This window comes from Neopelma chrysocephalum, unplaced genomic scaffold (assembly GCF_003984885.1).
Source record: "Neopelma chrysocephalum unplaced genomic scaffold, ASM398488v2 Primary Assembly neopelma1_103b, whole genome shotgun sequence".
Taxonomy (NCBI): domain Eukaryota; kingdom Metazoa; phylum Chordata; class Aves; order Passeriformes; family Pipridae; genus Neopelma; species Neopelma chrysocephalum.
In genome coordinates this window covers 5,332,703-5,351,593 of record NW_020897767.1, presented here as the reverse complement: position 1 = coordinate 5,351,593, position 18,891 = coordinate 5,332,703, and the positions used below count along the sequence as shown (strand labels likewise).

The 18,891-nt window shown below is 39.8% G+C and overlaps 1 protein-coding gene across 1 annotated transcript in view; it reads right to left on the bottom strand.

Moving 5' to 3' along the window:
- The window catches only part of LOC113973625 (von Willebrand factor D and EGF domain-containing protein-like), a 178,579-nt gene that overhangs the window by 138,468 nt on the left and 21,220 nt on the right, over positions 1-18,891 (bottom strand). The window contains exon 2 of the mRNA XM_027695986.1: positions 2,472-2,656. Within this exon, the coding sequence (XP_027551787.1) occupies positions 2,472-2,656 (185 nt within the window). The remainder of the gene's footprint in view (positions 1-2,471; positions 2,657-18,891) is intronic.

The window sequence follows — 18,891 nt, the reverse complement described above, 5'->3', positions numbered from 1 at the left end:
GGCTCTCACATCTTTATATGACCCGGTTCTCCTCTCTGTTGAATATAATACTTCCTATGGCTATGAAACTACATACTGACGGGGCCACACTTTTATTGTGGAAGGTTTTTTATGGCAAGATGTAGAATACAGGCATTGAGAGCCTGTCTGGAGGAGTCAGCTACCCCTGCCCAGGACCCACAGCCTGTTCTGGGTGCTCACCTCCCTTGTGTACCCCCAGCAGGTGCCACTTGTCCTCCTGCAACTCTCTGCCACACTGGGCAGGATGTCTAAATTTCCATTAGGATTTAAATCCCTTCTAAGCTCAACTGGGTGACAAGAACCTTTACCTACTAGCACTTTGAATTAAGAAGTTAATCTTATCCACTGATAAGCAGCTAATTGTATCGGGCCAGTATCAACAGGGTATCACCAGGAATATATTTTACAAGATGCTGGAGTAATGTACTTTTTAATTCTCCACCCACATTGTCAGGCTTTATGGGGTCTCTTTTCTCTTCTATCTGTTCAGGGCTTTGTCTTTGACTTGTTTAATTAAAATCAGCTCTCTCCAGCCAGACTGGAATGTCCAATAATAACAGCTTATTAAGGAGTGAAAGCTGTGCAGTTATTAATTTAAATTATTTTGTTCCAGAGGTTTTGCTCAAATTAAATGGAAAACCAAATTAAACAATGATTTAATTAAGTGGAAGAGATAGAATGTAGAGGCAGATTTCGAAGGTGAAGATCTAAAAGAAGCATATTCTTCCAGTTGTGACATCTAACAGATGTAATCCTTCATCAGCATGGCGAAGCAGAGATTTACTGTCATTCAGAGGATAATGAAGAAACCAATGGCAAACATTATGTTACAAGATAAGAAACTAAACTAATGAATATAGCTCCACAAAATTGAATAAAAAACTCCAGAGAAGAGGTTAAAAGAAACAAAGCATGTATTGTTGAAAAGAAATCTGATACAGTCAAGCATTGCCACAAGCTCAAAATTTCTGAAATAAAATGGCAAATTAAATAATATTATAGAACATATATAAACTTACAGAGCAATTTGTAAAAATATACTTCATAATGTGTTGGTGTATGCAAGGATGACCTGCCATGAAATTAATATTTCAATAGTAATCCTGCCAATTTATTCATGTTAATTGGATTTATGGTCTGTGCATGGAGCGAGTTAGAAATCCCACAGAAATAACAGCTCTCTCTTAACATTTGATTAAATGTTAGATTATTAAGATATACTTCTATTGTGATGAGCTCACAGGTCCATTTTGAATGGATATAAATGGATATAAATCATATTTTTATAATTTTGAGAGGTTTCTCCAGCTTGGGTAGCATTACCTGATACCAAACTTCCTGGCACTCTAGTTCGAATATTTAATTTTTAAAGTAATTTAGAGTAATTAGTTTATTATTTTCAGAATAATGTTGTTTAACTATGTGTTGAAATTATTCTAACCTCCTGCAGCTGAGGTGGCAATGACTTTAGTTGGGGGCTCAAGTTGATCTGGCAACAATGATTGCAAGTTAAATGTTATTGTCATACAGATTAAACACACATAAAACCAATAATTATCTTATTAGTTTGTCTCTTTTAGAGAGTAGTCTTATCTGGTGGAGGGTTTTTGGCTCTAGAAAGCCATTAGCATACTTATGAAACTAAAGAATACAAGAAATGGTAATAGCAGAAAGAGACTCAAATTTAGGTTTTCCTTCTGTATCACTACAGATCTCTTTAAATAATCACCTTTTCTGATTTTTCCCTTCTGATTTTGTAAAAAGAACATATTCCTAACTCACAATAAATTATGTGGGGAAAGAGCCAGGTCGCAGAATCCATTCTTAAAGCAATAGAGTTGCTTGGAAAAAATACACTGTGTCTGGAGACACACTATCTTTAACGCTGCTGATGCTTTTGAGAAAGCACGCAGGATCACTCTTGAGGAGAAAAGACAATGCAGAAAGAATTGTACCTTGCAGAATGTACCACCTAAGGAGTCTTTCTGCTGTGCCTTTTGCAACCTGATGTGTCTATCTTGTATTGGCCTTTTTAGCCACCAATTCGCTTGTAACAAATGTGGGTAGAGCCCTTCCCAAATCTTCGTTCACGAAGCCTAGCCATGATGAGAGTTACTTGGAAAAAATACAACTTTCAGTGACATATATGGATTAATAAATATCTCCCTTTAGAGTTGGTAAACACCTGGGTTTATATTGAAATATTGCCTAGTGCACAGAGATCCCAGTCTCTGACTTGGATATGACAGTGCTACTATTGTTGATTTTATTGTTGTGGTTGTTGCTGTCGCTGTTATCATTGTCATTATTATCATTATTAGAGTGGTTTTCCCACTACCACTCACTTATTGCAGTCTACTGGTTATGAGAGTACAGAGATGGATAGAGAGGAAAACTACACCAAAGGGTTTATTCAAGTTCCCCAGGGTTAGTGCTCAAGTTTTACTGACTTCGATGCACCTGGTTGGCATCTCTGCGGGCCTGCCATGGATCAGGAAGCGGTACCATGCTGGTGGCAGGGAGTGGTCACACACCAGGTCCTCAATTGCTGTCCTCTGCAGCTCCAGGGAGTCAAACCTGGTGCTCCGGTAGGGATTGCGGAGGATCCGGTGTCCTTCCGGTGAGCACTCGGGAGCTGCACAGGGCAATGATTAAACAAGTTAAGTCAACTGGGTACTGTTAATAGATGCTTAAAGAGGGCTATGTCCTTTTATGTTTAGTTGCAGTTCAGGATTGGGCTAATTTTCAAGGCAAACACCAGGAAAAGATCAAATTTGGAATTAAATATGTAGAATTGTAAGGTTGGTAACATAAAGATATTGCTTGTCTAGATTTTCATCATATCTGAATCAAGACCAGAAACCTTATCCTTTTAACACGATTTCAACCTACTTTTAGTGATTAACAGAGTCACTCCTCCTCAGAAATTGAGTAATGTTTTGAGGTTCCAAAGCCCTGTGACCTTTGAAAATATACGCGGGTTTAATTTTAATTTAATTTTTCATTTAGTTTACTATATGCATGAGCATTTTAATCATGATATAAATTGATGCTCAAGCATAAAGGTGTGCTTCACATACTTTTAAATACGTTTTTAGAAGAATGAGAACAAGAAATGCTAAAAAAGGAAAAATAAATGGTGTAAAAACAACAGTAAAGGGTTTTTAGAAATCAGCTCAAGTTAGGCCTGCAAATAGTCAAGCCACAGGTCAGACTCACTTGAAGCATAAAGCCAAATACATCAGAGCTTCTGTGGGTGCACCTCAAAGTCTGATTCAAACCTGCTGCCCTTTGGCACGTGTTTGTTTACTCAGTTACCCTGTTTATTTTCATACAACTCTTGATTTTTTTACAGAATATTCTGTTCTTTACTTATCACCTGATAAAAAGAAGCCTTGCAATGATTCTTTTAGAAGTTCAAAGAGCTGATCATGTAGAAAAAAGGGCCTTTCCTTGGTTATCTGAGCCACTTCTTGATGAGGCTAAGTCTGTTTTCACTGTGTCAGCAGTGATAGAGGGTCACAGGAGCAGACCGAGGTGGAGCTGCTCTGCATCAGCAACAGAAGGCTCAGCTAATTTCTTGCTGCAGTAATCTTTAATTGCTAATGATGATGTAAGAGGCAGAGGCCACGTCTCAGGAATTGCACAACCTGGCAGTGAGCAAAATCCCCTTCTCATTGTAAATATTTATGTGACAGCGTTGACAGAGAATAAGACCCCTCCCCACAACATAATTTTTCAAATGTCACTTTTCAGATTGTGACTCTGCTTTAATATTATGCCAGTGGCACTCTGAAACACATTTATCATTTTTATTTTATTGACAAGATACTCAGAAGGTCAAAGTCAATCCATTTATGGAACTATTTTTAAAGATTATTTTGATTGTGCCAAAGGCAAGGCAATGGTATACAAGACAAATGGGGACAAAATGTAGCGTAACGGAGCCTTTATTGCAATTTTCAGGGAACTAAACTGTCAAAGCCATTGCAATTCCAATGCAAAATTCAGCTGAATTAATACAATTGCCTTTTTAAATAAAAAAGAAGTGCCCTAAGCTTTCCTTTTCTACAGGTAAGAGCCATTTTAGAGAGGGAACACTGGGAAATATTGCTCCTCTAATTAAATCTGGGATCTGACGCCCTATCTCAGAAGTCCTTTCTGGGGACCACATGGAGACTCTCCTTTGCTAATTCCAACCCAAGGGAAGAAGTGACATTTCAGCAGACCAACTATTTTACACAAATGAAAAGTTTACTCATATTTAAAAACCCTTAAAAAAATGCAGACCCTTGCTGACCCCTTCAATATCACTCAGTGCTTTGGGAGTGTTAATGGGAACAGAATCTTGGCTCGTGATGCCTTTTGCTTGCCTGAATTAGCTTCTTTCTGAACAAAAGACAAAGGAGTCTGAAAGCAAACAGCTCTTTGTACAGTATTGCCACAGGAATCCTGCAAAAACATTGTAACATAATTAATTACTTTCACTTTCTCAATAATAATAATAATAATATCAAATAGTGCCTTTAAATGTAATTAATAGCCTTCTGCTCAATACGTATTAGTTATAATTCAAATTCACACCACATGTTGTGGTCTTACCAGTGATTAACTACTCTGTCTAAACAATGCAAATATATTAGACTCTGACACACAGATAATTATTTTTCATCCTTTGCACAGTTTTGTTTGCAGTTGTTCAGAAAATGTTGTTTCTCATGTTAACTGAACACTGCACACAGGACTGGCAAGGGGCAGGGAGGGACTTGGAGGAGCACACAGGACAGGCCCTAAGGAGAGGGGTGTTCACCCATAAAATTTAGCAGAAGTTGGGACCAGAGCCATGTGTTCACTCCCTAAGGAATATACATATGAAGCCCTGGCTCAAGCAGCCACCACCTCTAAAGGCCCATTTTACCCACTATTAGCTGTCAGAGTGTGTTTATATACCTGTGACTGGGTTTAGTTATGCTTGGGGGCTGTCATCCAGGAGGCAGCAAGGCAAATTGATCCGCTGTCAGCTCGCTTGGAGTCAGCCTGACGGATTTTGTTCCCTCCCTGATGGAGATCAGACAGGAGTGCATGGAGTTGATGGCATTGCAAAAGCTCACCCAGGTCTTGCAGAAAGCCATGAGCAAAAACAACCCCTCAATTACTGAGTTTTCCTTGTTAAGCAGTGCTTATTATGGCCCTATGACAGAATGATTGTAAACTTTAACATGCAAATTGCAGGCCATGGTACAAGTTAATTACCACTGGCTTTCCTGCAGAAATAAATGAATCGCTGTAATCAGACTACATTATAAAAATGTTATTTAAAAACAACAAGAGGACACAGCTGAGCCCTTTTGGTTGCTCACCTGAGAGATGCCCACCTGTACCTTATGATGGCTGCAGCTTCACTAATCAGAGGAAGCCTTCCTGTTCATTTTTAATTCACAGCAAAGTCAGGTACAGATGTCAAGCTTGTGTACAGTGATGAAGTGCTCAGTATCCCAATCATCCCCCCTGTTTTGGGGAAGAATAAAAGTCCACATTCATGTCTCGTATGGAGTCACTACTACTCTGTGGTATGCAGACAAGGTTGTCTTTAAAAGGAAATATTTATTTCTTTATGTAACAGAAACTTAGAAGTTTAATTTAATCCAGCTCTGCTCCTATAATTGTATTAAAAAGGCTTGTGAAACAAATGATGGCTTTTCAGGGAACTGGTCATGATGACCATTCATGTTTTCTTCAGGAAGGAATTAAACTGCGCATTGAGATCTTGTGGCTCTCAGTCCAAAGCTGTTGGAATTAAATGCTGGGTGGTAGCTGGCGCTTTAGTCTCCTGCTAAGAGCTGCTTCTTCAACCACCACCACCCTCAATAAAGGCAAGGAACCGTTGCTAAGACAAAAGGATGTTTTGCTTTACTAGACTTAAAAGCTTATTTCTTTTTAAAATATAACACTTTTGCAGCGGCAACTTGTGGCAAAGAGACACTGAGTAGCTCTTTTCTGACACAAAAAGCAAACAAATAATAATACCTGTTGTAGCTGCTAAGTGAAAATGGCATCTGAGTAACTCTGGTGACATGATAAAGCAAGTCCTGTGGGGAAAAGCCTGTCTTCATTGACACCCTAAGGAATCTTGCTGTTAATGCCTGGAGGTTGAGATTCACACAAAGTTAATGTGTGGGAAAGGAGGGGCTGCCTGTGGGCTTGCTGGGAAGGGGAAAGCCTCCTGCAGAAGGCAGAAGCATCCAGAAATACCCAAAGGAAAATGAGCAAGAAGTGAATGTCTGAACTGCTGTTTCCCACTGAAACACTGCTCTGGGCGTGGGGTTTGGCTCTCAGCTAAAGGAAACATTGATGTGACCACAGCTGGAGGAGGATATATATGTTCTGGTTCTGGGAGCAGCAGCCTGGAAGCCCACTCTTGGTGTGGTGATCAGTATTGTATGAGATGGCACTGAGGCTCCATCAGCGACCAGCCAAACAAGAATCCAGAAAGGTGTTTTTAGGGCATTGCTCTGGGATGCCCCCAGCACAGACCCACACATTTAACACATTTAACCTGCCTGGTGTTCCCACAGCAGCATCTTTTCCATGAACACCAGGCATTTGCTGAAAGTCTGTCCACCCTGGCTGATGCTCATGGCCATGGGAGGAAGCATCAGAAATATCAGGGAGAAAGCCAGGAAAATTGGAGTGGCAGGCTCAAAATCTGGAAGGAAATAATTTGCTAGACCTTTGCTTTTGTTTCTACAGGCAGGTGATAGAGCTTTACCTGTCGCTTTTGCTCCCAGTAAATATCAGTGGCTTACGTGGAAGAAGGTTTAAGAAGCTGTGAGATTTTGTTTGTTTGCTTTGAACAGCAGCTGCAAATCAAATAATATCAATAGGTGATGGCAGCTAGAGAACCCTGAAAGAAATATAGTCCACAAGCCTGAGGTGCATGTTTGCTTTGGGCAAAGTGGTGCCAGCCACACAATATATCTAAAGGGCATTCTAAAGCCTTGTGAAATAACTGGCAGATCAAAAAATAATTTTTGTGTGGAGAGTGAATGAAAACACAGTGACAGATCCAGGTAAAACTAACCAGCAGCACCACTTGGAGATGGGATGTAATTATTCTGTGATCAGGAAAGCTGGGTTCCCAAACCCAGATTTCTTTCTTGCCACCACCTCCCATATCATGGAGGTTTTCCCTAAAACTGCAGCAAGGACTGGGAAGTGGTGCTGCCCAACAGCTTTCACATGGCTTTGCTCTAAGGTAGAGCAGGGAGGTGCTGGGGAGATTGTAAGTATAACATTTGACAATATACATGTAGGTATATGTCAGTATGCATGTCTGTATATTAATATATACATATGTTTCAAATGATGTATGAGTACTCATATTTTTGACATTTGTATGGCATACAGTGAATTTTTGAAGTCCCTCCCTCCCTGGCAGATTTTCAGATTTCCGCTTTTTGTTTCTTACAATCCATAGCGGAACAAAATGTTTTCCAGAGTGTTTGACTTTCTCTTCACAGGAAAATTATGGAAGATTTTCATCTGGAAAAATCAGTCCGAAATGCCGAGGCTCTTAAACCATAACTCCAATTAATTGCAAACAAAGCATGTGTTTGCTTTACTTTCTTTCTGCTTTAGAGAGAGAAGGAAACCTTTTCATCTCCAGCCACTTCCATGCCCAGGGGCTGCATTTCTCTGATACAGCAGAGCTCAGGTGAAAGCTCCTGAAGCTTTCAGCATGTCAGTGCCATCACTTCTCCATAATATGATTCACCACCCATTGAAGTAGAGTTTGGGTAGAAAAGGAAAGCAGATGTTGGGAAAGAGAAATTCTTTCCAAGGTCTTAATGGGTATGTTCAAAACAACAGTAGAAGCCAATGCTCTGACAGCATTTAAAAATTCCTTTTGGTGGATGCAAGTTCCAGCTGAACAATTATTTATTAATAGATAAGGCACTTGTAGCTGAGGAATACCTGACAATTTATTAAAGACAAAAGTTGCTGCCTTATTTCGTCAATTCTTACTAAGACTTTAATGCAATTATTCTGCCTGCTGATGACAAAAAATTTATTCCTAGCAATATTTAAAAGCAGAAATTTTTTGTGAATATGACAGTGATCACTAAATTAAGATGCTTGAACCATGCATGCTCCTCTGGTGGATAAAACATAATCATTTTATAAAAAACGCCTTGATAGCTAATAAATAAAACTATTTTCAGAGAATTCAGAAGCAGAAGAACCTCCTACTGAACTGAAATGATAAGAAAGCCCATTGTATAAATACCACATACTCATAATAGCCAGGTCTTGAACAAGTCATAAAACATTCATAAGGCAAAATTGACAGAGATAAATGAACCATTGTGCAAAATGAATGTAATTATAGAAAAATTGACCCAGGAAGAGGCTTTAGCACCTGCTGAAAAGAATAAGACATGTTTAAGACATGTTATTTGTATTGAATAACAGAATTGAGAAGAAGGAAAACCAAGCCAAGTAGGAACATGGTTTTCTAGGATTCTGCTGCTTAAGACTTCCCCTTAGAAGTTTTTAAAAATAAACCTCTTCTTTTAACCCAAGGATCTCAACGCGCAATTAAAGACTCTCTAACGTGTATGTCTTACAGAGTAAGCAAACTTCTTTCAAGGCAGGCTTTAAACTGTTCCACTCTTGGGATCTGCTGTGTTTGGAAACAAAACACAGCCTGTATACATCCTTCTGCAGTGCCTGAGTGTGGTCCAAGCACCAATGATAGTGGCAATGATATGGGAAGAGATCCCTTTCCTTATTCCCTCAGACTCAAGGATGCTCTATGCTACATCTTTGATATTTTATACTTATGGCATATGGAACAGAAACTCTTACTAGAGTTTTCTCCCATCAGGCAGAATTAATTAGTTTGTTGCTTAATTCTTAGGGAATTCTGTTCTTCTACACAAAGATAACAGCACTTTCCCTGATGGAAAGCATAGTTGAAAAAAGCTCTCTTACAATCTGAAGGTGTTGTCTTTATGATGCATCTGAATTTCATTTGTCTGGGAACAAGGTTTCTTATCATCCTGGTCTTCTATGAAGTAAAGGAATATACTATTGACAAATCAAAGGCCAACATTCAGTTCCAGAGCAAACATATATTTATTCATGCTTGTATCTCTTATCTTGGCTTGCATTTCTATTTTTAACTTGTGGCTTAGAAATGAGCAATTCATTATGTGAAACTTTTCGTCTAGTCTTTGTATCCCCTGAATACTTTGCAGAATAATGAGCTGCATATAACTCATACAAGAGGATGCAGAGACAGGCAGACAAGCATTTTGCACGGGGCCAGAAGAGGTGTCAAGAGGGGCTGGCAAAATAGGTGAAAATAAGGGGTCCCTGGGAGAAGTGTGAGCAAAGTCTAAGGAACTTGTAGGCAGCTTACTGTGGAGTTTGGAACATTGTCACAGGAGATGGGATGGAAAGCACTTTATTCAGTTCTCCAGAAATAGAAAGGATGAAGGCACTGAGTGTTTATTCTCAGGGACAAGGCCTGTGTGGCCAACTGATGTGAATGAGCCCAGAAGTTTCCAGCAGGACTGTTGTCCTTTAAAATGTTTCAGTCTCCAGGATTCACTATCTGGCATCTCTCATCGATGTGAAAATTGTTCACAAATACCGTGGTGGACACAGGAGGGACAGCACACATCATATGGATAAAAAGCAATTGGCAGCTGTATAGGACAGGTGAATTTGGTAGATACTCTGCTTTGTGAAATACAGACTCATCTATTGAATGTGCCGCTTCGAAAAAGCAACAAAGCCAAATTGTGTCAATGGCTCTATTATATTTTACCAAGTCTCCTCCTTGCTCATTCTGGCTCAGCCTCACAGCCAAGCAGGCTGAGAATCTGAATATAGAAATCACTTATTATTTCTGTGTCAGAACAGAATTAAAAAACTCATAAATTTCCTCAAGTTATCTCTGAGTTAATGATGATTCCTTTAAGGACTTCTGAGCAATCAATAAAAAGAAAATTATAATTATTGTTATTGATTGGTCTGTTTTGCTCTCATCCCTCAGAATGAAAAAGTGAAACCAAATGAAAAGGTTCTTTCTTACCTCTCTAATCTCAGTTGTACATACAGTCACAAATGTGACTTTACTAAATACCAGCAGCAAAAAAACCCCTCACATATTTTGATTTTAGAACCCGCTGGACTCTATTCAGATGGAAATTTTATTTCCATGGCTTACCCCTCTGAGAGCTGGAGCTGTTTCTATACCTCAACCATGACACAGGCTAATTACAATTTGCGAGCCACACATTTTTCCAGACTGCTCCCATGGCTAATGCTGAATTTTGCCTACATTTTCCTCCACTTCTTCGATGTAATTCTGTGTATGGATGACACAGAATTATGTATGTTGGGGAAAGTGTCACCACTAACTTGCTGTCAGTGCATCCAGGATGCAGCAGAAACTGCAGAACAGTTAAGGGGACTCTGACTGCGAGCAGCTTAGCGCTGCCAAATGCCAGATCCGTTTGCGTGTGTCCTGGGTGTGATTTAGTTCCTAATGTATTCAGGGTGACGAGGCAATTTTTCCTGCTATTGTTTTGCTATTATTCATGGCTATTATTCATTCCATTCACTGGCACAACAGTGGTTTCGGCAGCCGCACACTCTTCACGTGTTTATAATGGGCTTTTCTGTCAGGGGTTTGACATTTAGGATGAATGGTTGGGTTTGCTGTTGCCTTTGGAGTAAGGCTTTATTCATTACTGCTCTGCAGTAATGCACATAGACATGCTCCACTTCCCAACTACTGCACAAACCTGCAAGGATCTCACCACTTTGCTACTAAAATTTAGGTATTCTTTGACCCTGTCCTTCATCCTGTCATAGGCTGTGCACCCCTTGAAACTTGGACAGAGTTGATACAAAACAGGCTGAGGCTCATAACAACTCCTGCTGTGGATGCAAAAACCTCTTCTCATGCATTATAGCACTCTGGATGGATTTAAAAAATATTGAAATAAAAGGTCATGAGCTAGAAATAGCCGGCAGCCTGCCTGGCCAGTGTGATAAGATAAAGCTGTGTACTCCCAACCGTGGAAGTGCGACATTAAGCCTAATAGATTTCTAAAATCCAAATTTATCAGCAATCCTCACTGTTTGTTTCTTCAAAATTCGAAAGACATGGTTTCTGTACATATAGTCATAATATCTTCAAATTTAAAATGCATCATTATCTTTCTCCTATAGAAACAGGATGGTTCCAGTTCCAGCCAGCAGTTTCCCTCAACCATGATAATATTCCAGGGGAATCTGATTGTGTGTCTAGTACCTGAGAGAGATCTGTTGAAGCCTATTCATGCCATGTAAGAACAAGGTTTTCAGTTCCTGTATACAAAACCTTCAGATAAACGCATTTGCTATTTTTATTTAGTGGAATTTAGCTCCCAACTCACTGTTCTAACAGGCAGTTATTTTCCTTTTTGTTTAGGGTTGTCTCTGCTTTGGTTGCTCCACAGATCTCTGGTTATTTACTAGTAGTAGTGGAAACATCCATAAAAATAGCAAAGCTTCAGGAACCTATAAGGCCTTCAGTTCTAAGCTGCTTTTTGATGTAAAACAAAATTCAGCTCAGCTGGTATCAGCTAAGTCTTCATCATATTTACGGCTGCTATCTGCACAACCTTTTAGGATGTAATTACTGTTATAAGAAAAAACATCTCCATAATTATATATATGTAAGGCAAAATGCCTTTCTGTGACCATCCAGCTAGAGCTGCAGGTACAGATATGCATGTTCACAGGGAACACAGGGGATTAGGGAGGCACAGGAATAAACAGGAGACAATTGTTGCCCCATATGGTGCGTATTACAGGCAGATGTGTTTTGATCAGGATCAGCCGTGCAGAAGGTAAACTGACTGATTTTGTTCTCATTTACACTGAATTTACTTTAATCACACTGTAGGTTTGTATGTTTTAAAGCTTCTGGTTGCTTAAAAAATGTGCTGGGGTGATCTGTGTCCTCAGAAGGTCTCCTGAGCCAGAAATGAGCTCTGTCCCTCAGTGGCTAGTCAGGCTGTGGGAGGGCTTCCCATACAGGGTTGGGATGGGATGGGGATTTCCTCCAGCCAGTGCTTTTTACAGGAGGTGCAGCACTGACACTTTCTAGTTCTTTAGAAAAAAAAGTAAAAAGAAATCAGATTTGCAGATGGAGTATTTTTCAATGGGAACCACTCTCCTTAGACGCTGGTAGCACAGTACAGTTTCCTCTCACCAGATGAGATGAATCCTAGCAATTTTTTATTTCCATAGAGCCATTTCCATGCTGAGCTTTCAGTTCTACTTTTCCAACTCCCTTTTGCCTGATAACAGTGAGAGTATACTTTTTAGATTATAAAATAAAGTTGTACCTTTTAATGAAAAACATGGTTTAAAAAATAATATTACTGAAGGAGGAAGCAACCAGATCTTAATGCTTTTGTTAGGGAATAATTCAACAGAAAATGTTATCTGTGTATCCCCATTCATAGGTAAAACAAGGTGATTATAGGCAGACATGCACTATTTCAGGCTTTCTTCCATCTTTCTGTTATCAAAACCAGACTCAATTTTGCATTCTTAGTTGGTAATTGGCTAACAATGGTAATTTTCATCCTAGGAAAATAGACTAGAAACCAGTATTCAGAAAAACCCTACGATATGACAACTGATCAATTCTTCATTAGACTTGATATGTTCAGTTTATAACAGTTATTTCATTTGTAATTTGAGCTAAGAAAAAACAATCGGCAAAAATCTAGTCAAGCAATTTCAGATTGGAAAGCCATAACACAAATTAGTGCACAAAGAAACAGCAGGCAATCAATTTATCATTTGCTACTTTATTCTTTAGCAATTTGCAGTCATTGCTGAGTTGCTTTTGAAACTTGTAAAATTTGATTAGGAGAAACCTGGTGAATGTCAGGCTTTGGTCACTTCTGTGCTGTGTTTTATGAGTTGTTTTATGACAAAAGGACATAACCTCAAGCTGTGCCAGGGGAGGTTCAGGTTGGACATAGGAAAAATTTATTCACTGAAAGGGTTGTTAAGCACTGGAATGGATTGCCCAGGGAGGTGGTGGAGTCACCATAGCTGGAGGTGTCCAACAATTGGCTGGACGTGGTACTTAGTGCCACGGTCTAGTTGACAAGATGGTGATTGGTCAAAGTTTGGACTTGATGATTTTGGAGATCTTTTCCAATCTTAATGATTCTGTGATTCTATTCTAGGAGTTGTTTAGAGAACAGAGGATTAGTATAGGTAGATCTGTCTGGCATCTGCCAAGCGCACTAATAGCTAAAACTTAGCATGGAAGCCTGGCAGGTCTATTTCTGGTTTTTTGTTGTTGTTTGTTTGTTTGATTGTTTTTGTTTGTTTGGGGTTTTTTTGTTGTTTGTTTGTTGGGGTTTTTTTCCCCACTGTTAGCCCAGTTCAGAGAAGGTTTAGTTACCACTAAAACTTCAAATACCACTTTAAAAGATACCCTGTGGACCTACATCTCCAAATAGAGCATGAGTCACTGTGGTCCCATGTGCAAGAGTGACTATTGCCTCTCCTAGAGTACCCACTGTGTGGGTGGAATAGTATAGAAATGTAATGATATTTTTAACCCCGTGTTTTGGATAACATGTCTATCAGCCCATTAATAAAAAAATGTTTGCCTGTGATAGACTGAGAAGTGGTGGTGCCACAAGCTGCTGTGCATCCCCTACACCTGTTCACATTTATTCATAAGTGACCTCAAGAGCACTTTGTCTTTTTTTATCCCCATAATGTTTGTCTTTCTGCATTTGGAAATGAGGATCACATTAACCTTTTTTAGTCTTGATGTTGAATTGAGTTGTATAAATATTGTTTGCAAGCAGTGGATATGCTCAGAGAGGCAGTGGATGTCTCTGGAGCACAATCCACAGAATAGACCCAGCAAAAGAATAACAAAAAGCAAAAAAACAGGTGAGAGGAGGAGGGTGACTAGAGGGCATCATCTGTTGGGGTTGAGCCTCCTGGGAAGGTTTGGAGCTGGCTGATTCTCCCTGACTTGAAACCATGACTGCCATGTGCTGGGGCAATAGCTTGAGCACTTGGCTGTTCCTTGGCAGATCCCCTCCCACTGAAACCACACTCTTTTTGTACTTTTGTTAACTATTCACTCTAAATAAGAATATGCCAACTTTACCAGCTTCCAATGATGTTTTCCTTCCTTTAATTTTTCTTTGCACTGATGCATATTCAATTCTGTTTACAATGCATGATTTCATCAAGAAAACCTACAGATCTGATACCAAAATGTTCTGCTGTCCCATGATATATACCTGTGGAGTAGAAGCCAGGGAATGAGATATTAAAACCAGTTTCTTTGACCAAGCTCTGTTTATTAGCTGTAATGAGATGGAAAATATCTCTCCTTATTTTTTTTTCTCAGCTCTAGAATTTCTGTTGGAAGCACTTAGCTGTGGGAGAGGAGGTTTCACAGATGAGATTTCTGAAGTGGGTGAGATAGACTCAAAGTCTCCGAAGGACAAGGTTTGCCTGCTGTCCCTGCTCCAGTCTCACTGAGGGAATTCAGGCATCTCCCTGCTCAACCTCCTGGTTGTGGTGCTGCTGCCCTCCTGCCTGTTTGGTCCTCATGTTGTGCAGCAAAGGAAATTGCTCCTCATGGGCTATAAAACCTGAACTGCTTTGGATGAGGAATTCTTTTGTTTTAGAGATGGGCCAGGTACTTTATTCTGCACTGCATTTGCTGTGGGTAAATGTCCTTACCGGACTCTCACTCTCACCCCACATCATTTAAACAAACTTACCCTTTTGGCAGCAGCTGCAACTCTACGATGATCTCTCAATTCTCTCAATGATCCTTTTGGGTCCCTTCCAAATCAGGATATTTTAGGACTCTTTTTTTAGCCAACATATACTTTCAAACATGGTGTGAAAGAAAAGCCAGGGTCCAAATTTGCTGTGAAGATCTTTGCTAGCTATTCTTTAGCCTCTCATTCCTCCTCTGTCATGCCACTGTAAAATTGTAGGCTAAAGTCAAGTTTCCTTTCATCCTTTTCTGTTATTTGCTAAAATAAGTTGTCTAGTGTAAAGGAAGGCACTCAAAACTAGGTTATTCCTTATAGAACATGTAGATTCAGCAGCATGGTTCAATATTAATCACAACCGAATGGCTAAATCCCTGCAAAGCGGGGTAAAAGTTTGCTCCTAGGGATCCAGCAAACACACTTAAACCACTGAATTATTTTAATTCTAAAACAGCCTTCTGGCAGCACCACAGGCCAGGATACACTTCAGGTTATTTTGCTGTATCTGGAATTTTGAGGTTATTCCAGAGACATGCAGGCACAATGAAAAGCAGAGTTGGACAAACATGTGAAGACTTCAGGTATAAAAGGATTAACAGATGCTAATGTTCTACATTTTTCTGCTGCAATAATGTAAGTACAGACAGCACCCAGAGCAAAGCAGAAAGGAAAAGATTGCATGTAGGAGGGACAAAAAGACATGGCTATAATGCTGTGCTGCTGTAAATTTTGAAAAAGGCCACTGCTGAACAGATGTTACCGGCACATGGAAAATTTAGTAAGTAGATGATTTCCAATTTGATGGTCCAGTGAGGAAAAGTGACTTATTTCAGTCTAAAGTGAAATCTTTCCATTTTTCCAGAGAAATAGAATCTCTAAAATCACAAAGAATGATTGATAATATTGACATTCAGACTAAACTCCTCTTCAACCTAAAATTAAATATCTTGGAAACAGGAGGCATCGAGCCATTTCATTTGCAAAGACATCGAAAGAAAAAATTTCAGCTTTCAGAAAAATATGCCTCTTTTACTCTAGGCTAAATAGTTTGTCAGATTCCAAATGAAATGATGGTAGATCTTGCTGATGTGGAGAAAAGTGTTGCCAATGCCATTTTAACTCTCTGTTAACCTGAAACATGCTCCCGGGCGTGCTCACTGCATTGGGTTTTCCCTGTCTCCACGGGCTTCATTTACATGTACTGCTTTATATGATGAGCTCTTACATTTTATTCTTTTTATTCTGACCTTGGGGCAACCAAATCCAAAACAGAGGTCTCCTACAAGACCCCCATCACATTATAAGGTGGAAGTTGCATAACTCTGACTGCTCTGGCGTCAGGAAAGTGGTGTCTGCACACGGTATAAATGTACAGAAGAATGAAATGTGCCTTGGCATGGCACTCGTCCCAACCCTGGTTATCCAGTGTAAGGAGCACAAAGGCATGCTGGCATGAGTGGTGCTGAAAAGAGGGTCAGACTACTGGGTTTTGTGATAGTCTTTCTTATCTCTAAACTCTTCCTGCAGCATCTGCATGGGAAGATGAGGTGAGGAGACTGCTTCGGTCTCTTGACAGTCCTACAACAGAAGTATTTCCCTCCCCTCTACCTCAAGCAAGGATGTCTAATTCTGATTTGTTTCCCATACTGTAATGTACAGCCACATAAATGAATGACTCCCCTAGATACTCTTCCAAAGCACTCTGTGTCCATGTCTCCTGCAATATTTTTACATATTTCCTCAACAACAAGACATAGTCTTCATCCATCCTGAGAGACAACTGCCCTTCCTACAAATTTGCACCCTTTTAGGCTGCAATTCGTCTTCTCCACAAAGCAAATTTGTGCATGTTGCCAGCAAATATGATCTGCCATTAGAGTCTCAGTCACTGATATGGATAATGCAGGGTATGTCTGACTCAAGGTGGCCATCCGAACCAGTCAATTTCTGTATTTCTCTCAAACTAATTTCTTGATATTTGTTACTTATTCATTATGACTCCTTGACTACAGGGAGTACATCAAAGTTGAATATTTCTCTTTAATCAGGGACCAAAAAACATTATCACTCTGATCATAGGATTACAGCTTTCGTATTTTCTTTTCAGACCTATTCTTGGAATGTGTCCCACCATTTAAAATCCTCTTCTAAGGTAGGAAAAATGACCTTTTCTCTTTCAAGGCAAAGTTTTTCTCAGGATAGTCCATAGACTTCATGGGTATATGCCAAGAATGACATAGATTTTTATACAGATTGAATCTCATTTGCAATAGTAATTTGCAGTATTTTCACATCATCAAATCCTTTCAAAGATTTCTTACAACACCAGGTTATTTTGACTGTAATTCCATGCAAAATGGCAGTCCAACTCTTTGAAAAAGGCTCTGCAAATAGTCTTTAAGCTAAATGTCCTTTCCCATGAGAGTGGGACGTAAAAAACTGAGATGTGATCATATGTGTGTGCATACAATATATAAGGAAGAGTCTGTTTTTCAGCCTTTTTATAAGATAGCTCTATATGTATGTATAATAACTAAAACAAAAGTTGATGTTTTTCTGCCAGATCAAGCAGGAGTTGAACCTGTTAACAATCAGTGTCAAGATTAAAGAGAATAAACAAACCAATTAATCACTTCTTCTGGCCCAAGTAAAATTGACACTACAGCTGAGTTATCCCCTCTTACACTGACAGGGGGAAAAAAATCCCAGTCTACAAGGCAAAACCTTGCTAGAAGGATAAAGAGAGAAACACACTGGGGAAAACAGACTGTCTGTCCCTGCTGTCCTGAGATCTAACCTGAGCCAGCAGCAAGGAACTACAGGACATTTGGGCAGTGCAATAGAGGGTCAAAGCAAATAGAGCAGGAAAGGACTGGGAAAGGTCGTGTGATACACCTGCATTCAACAACACACACCATGGATTATACAGTCCTATTTGTCACACATGGGATAACATTTGTGAACTCTAGAGATGCTACAGTGGCTTGGTCTGCAGTCTTAGCAGAGTGCCTTGCTTTGAAGCAGAACTTATCTCTCTGAGCAGCTTCCAGAAATTCCCTAAAAAGTTCGCAAATTAATTTGCTCTGGGCCTCAGGTGCTGCCCTGGGGGAATATCTGCAGGTCCCTCTGAGGAGAGGGCTCCAGGCAGTCCCCTGTTGCTAACAAGGGGGGGCTTGTTCACACCCTTGTTTATTTAGTGCTTGGCATGGATTTTACATGCTTGTTTTACTCTCTCCCTGCTAACAACTTGCCCCTGAGTATTTGGATTCAGTAGAAAGCAAATAGAGTGAGATACCATATGTTAATTCCAGTATGCTTTTTGGCTGATAAAAGTGAAAAGTATAAGCTCTTTGCAAGATTATTGCATATAAGTGGGCTAAGGCAATTGCATGGAGAAGTTAGCCAAGAAGTAGCTTCACCCATTAAGATTTTATCTAAATGATCCAATATTATGAAGAAAGGAAAAAAAAGTAGAAGGCTGGGTAGCAAGATGAAGCTACCTAAAAATCTGATCTCTGGTCACGCAGAGATTTTGAATGTTAAAGTATTTAGTATATCTAAGAGATGCTTAGGCTGTGGTGGTGCATCAGAACAGTTAATCTCTTGCTGGGGTGCATGTGAACACTTTGCTACTGCACATATTTCTCGAGCAAACAAATATAAGTGGCAAAGGAAAGGATGTCGTTCCTTGACACAGTTGTTCTCCTGACACTTCATACTATGAAATACACTCCAATTTCCCAACAGAGCGAAACTGAAATTATGAAGAATAAGATTGACTGAAATGGATGACAGTGTTTAAAAAATGTTAGCTGGTATTGATGTTTTGGAGGAAAAAAAAGTACTCCGAGAACACTGCCCCGAGGAGGTGATTGATACGGCTGCCACGGGGGCCTGTGTCGTGCTGGATAAGTCACTCCAGCCATGTCAGAGGTGATCATTACTTTTATGCTCCTTGTTTTCTGGGTGCCTGACTGACGACCCCGATATGCAGAAATATGAGGCACTTAAAGCTCAGCTGCTCCTGAAA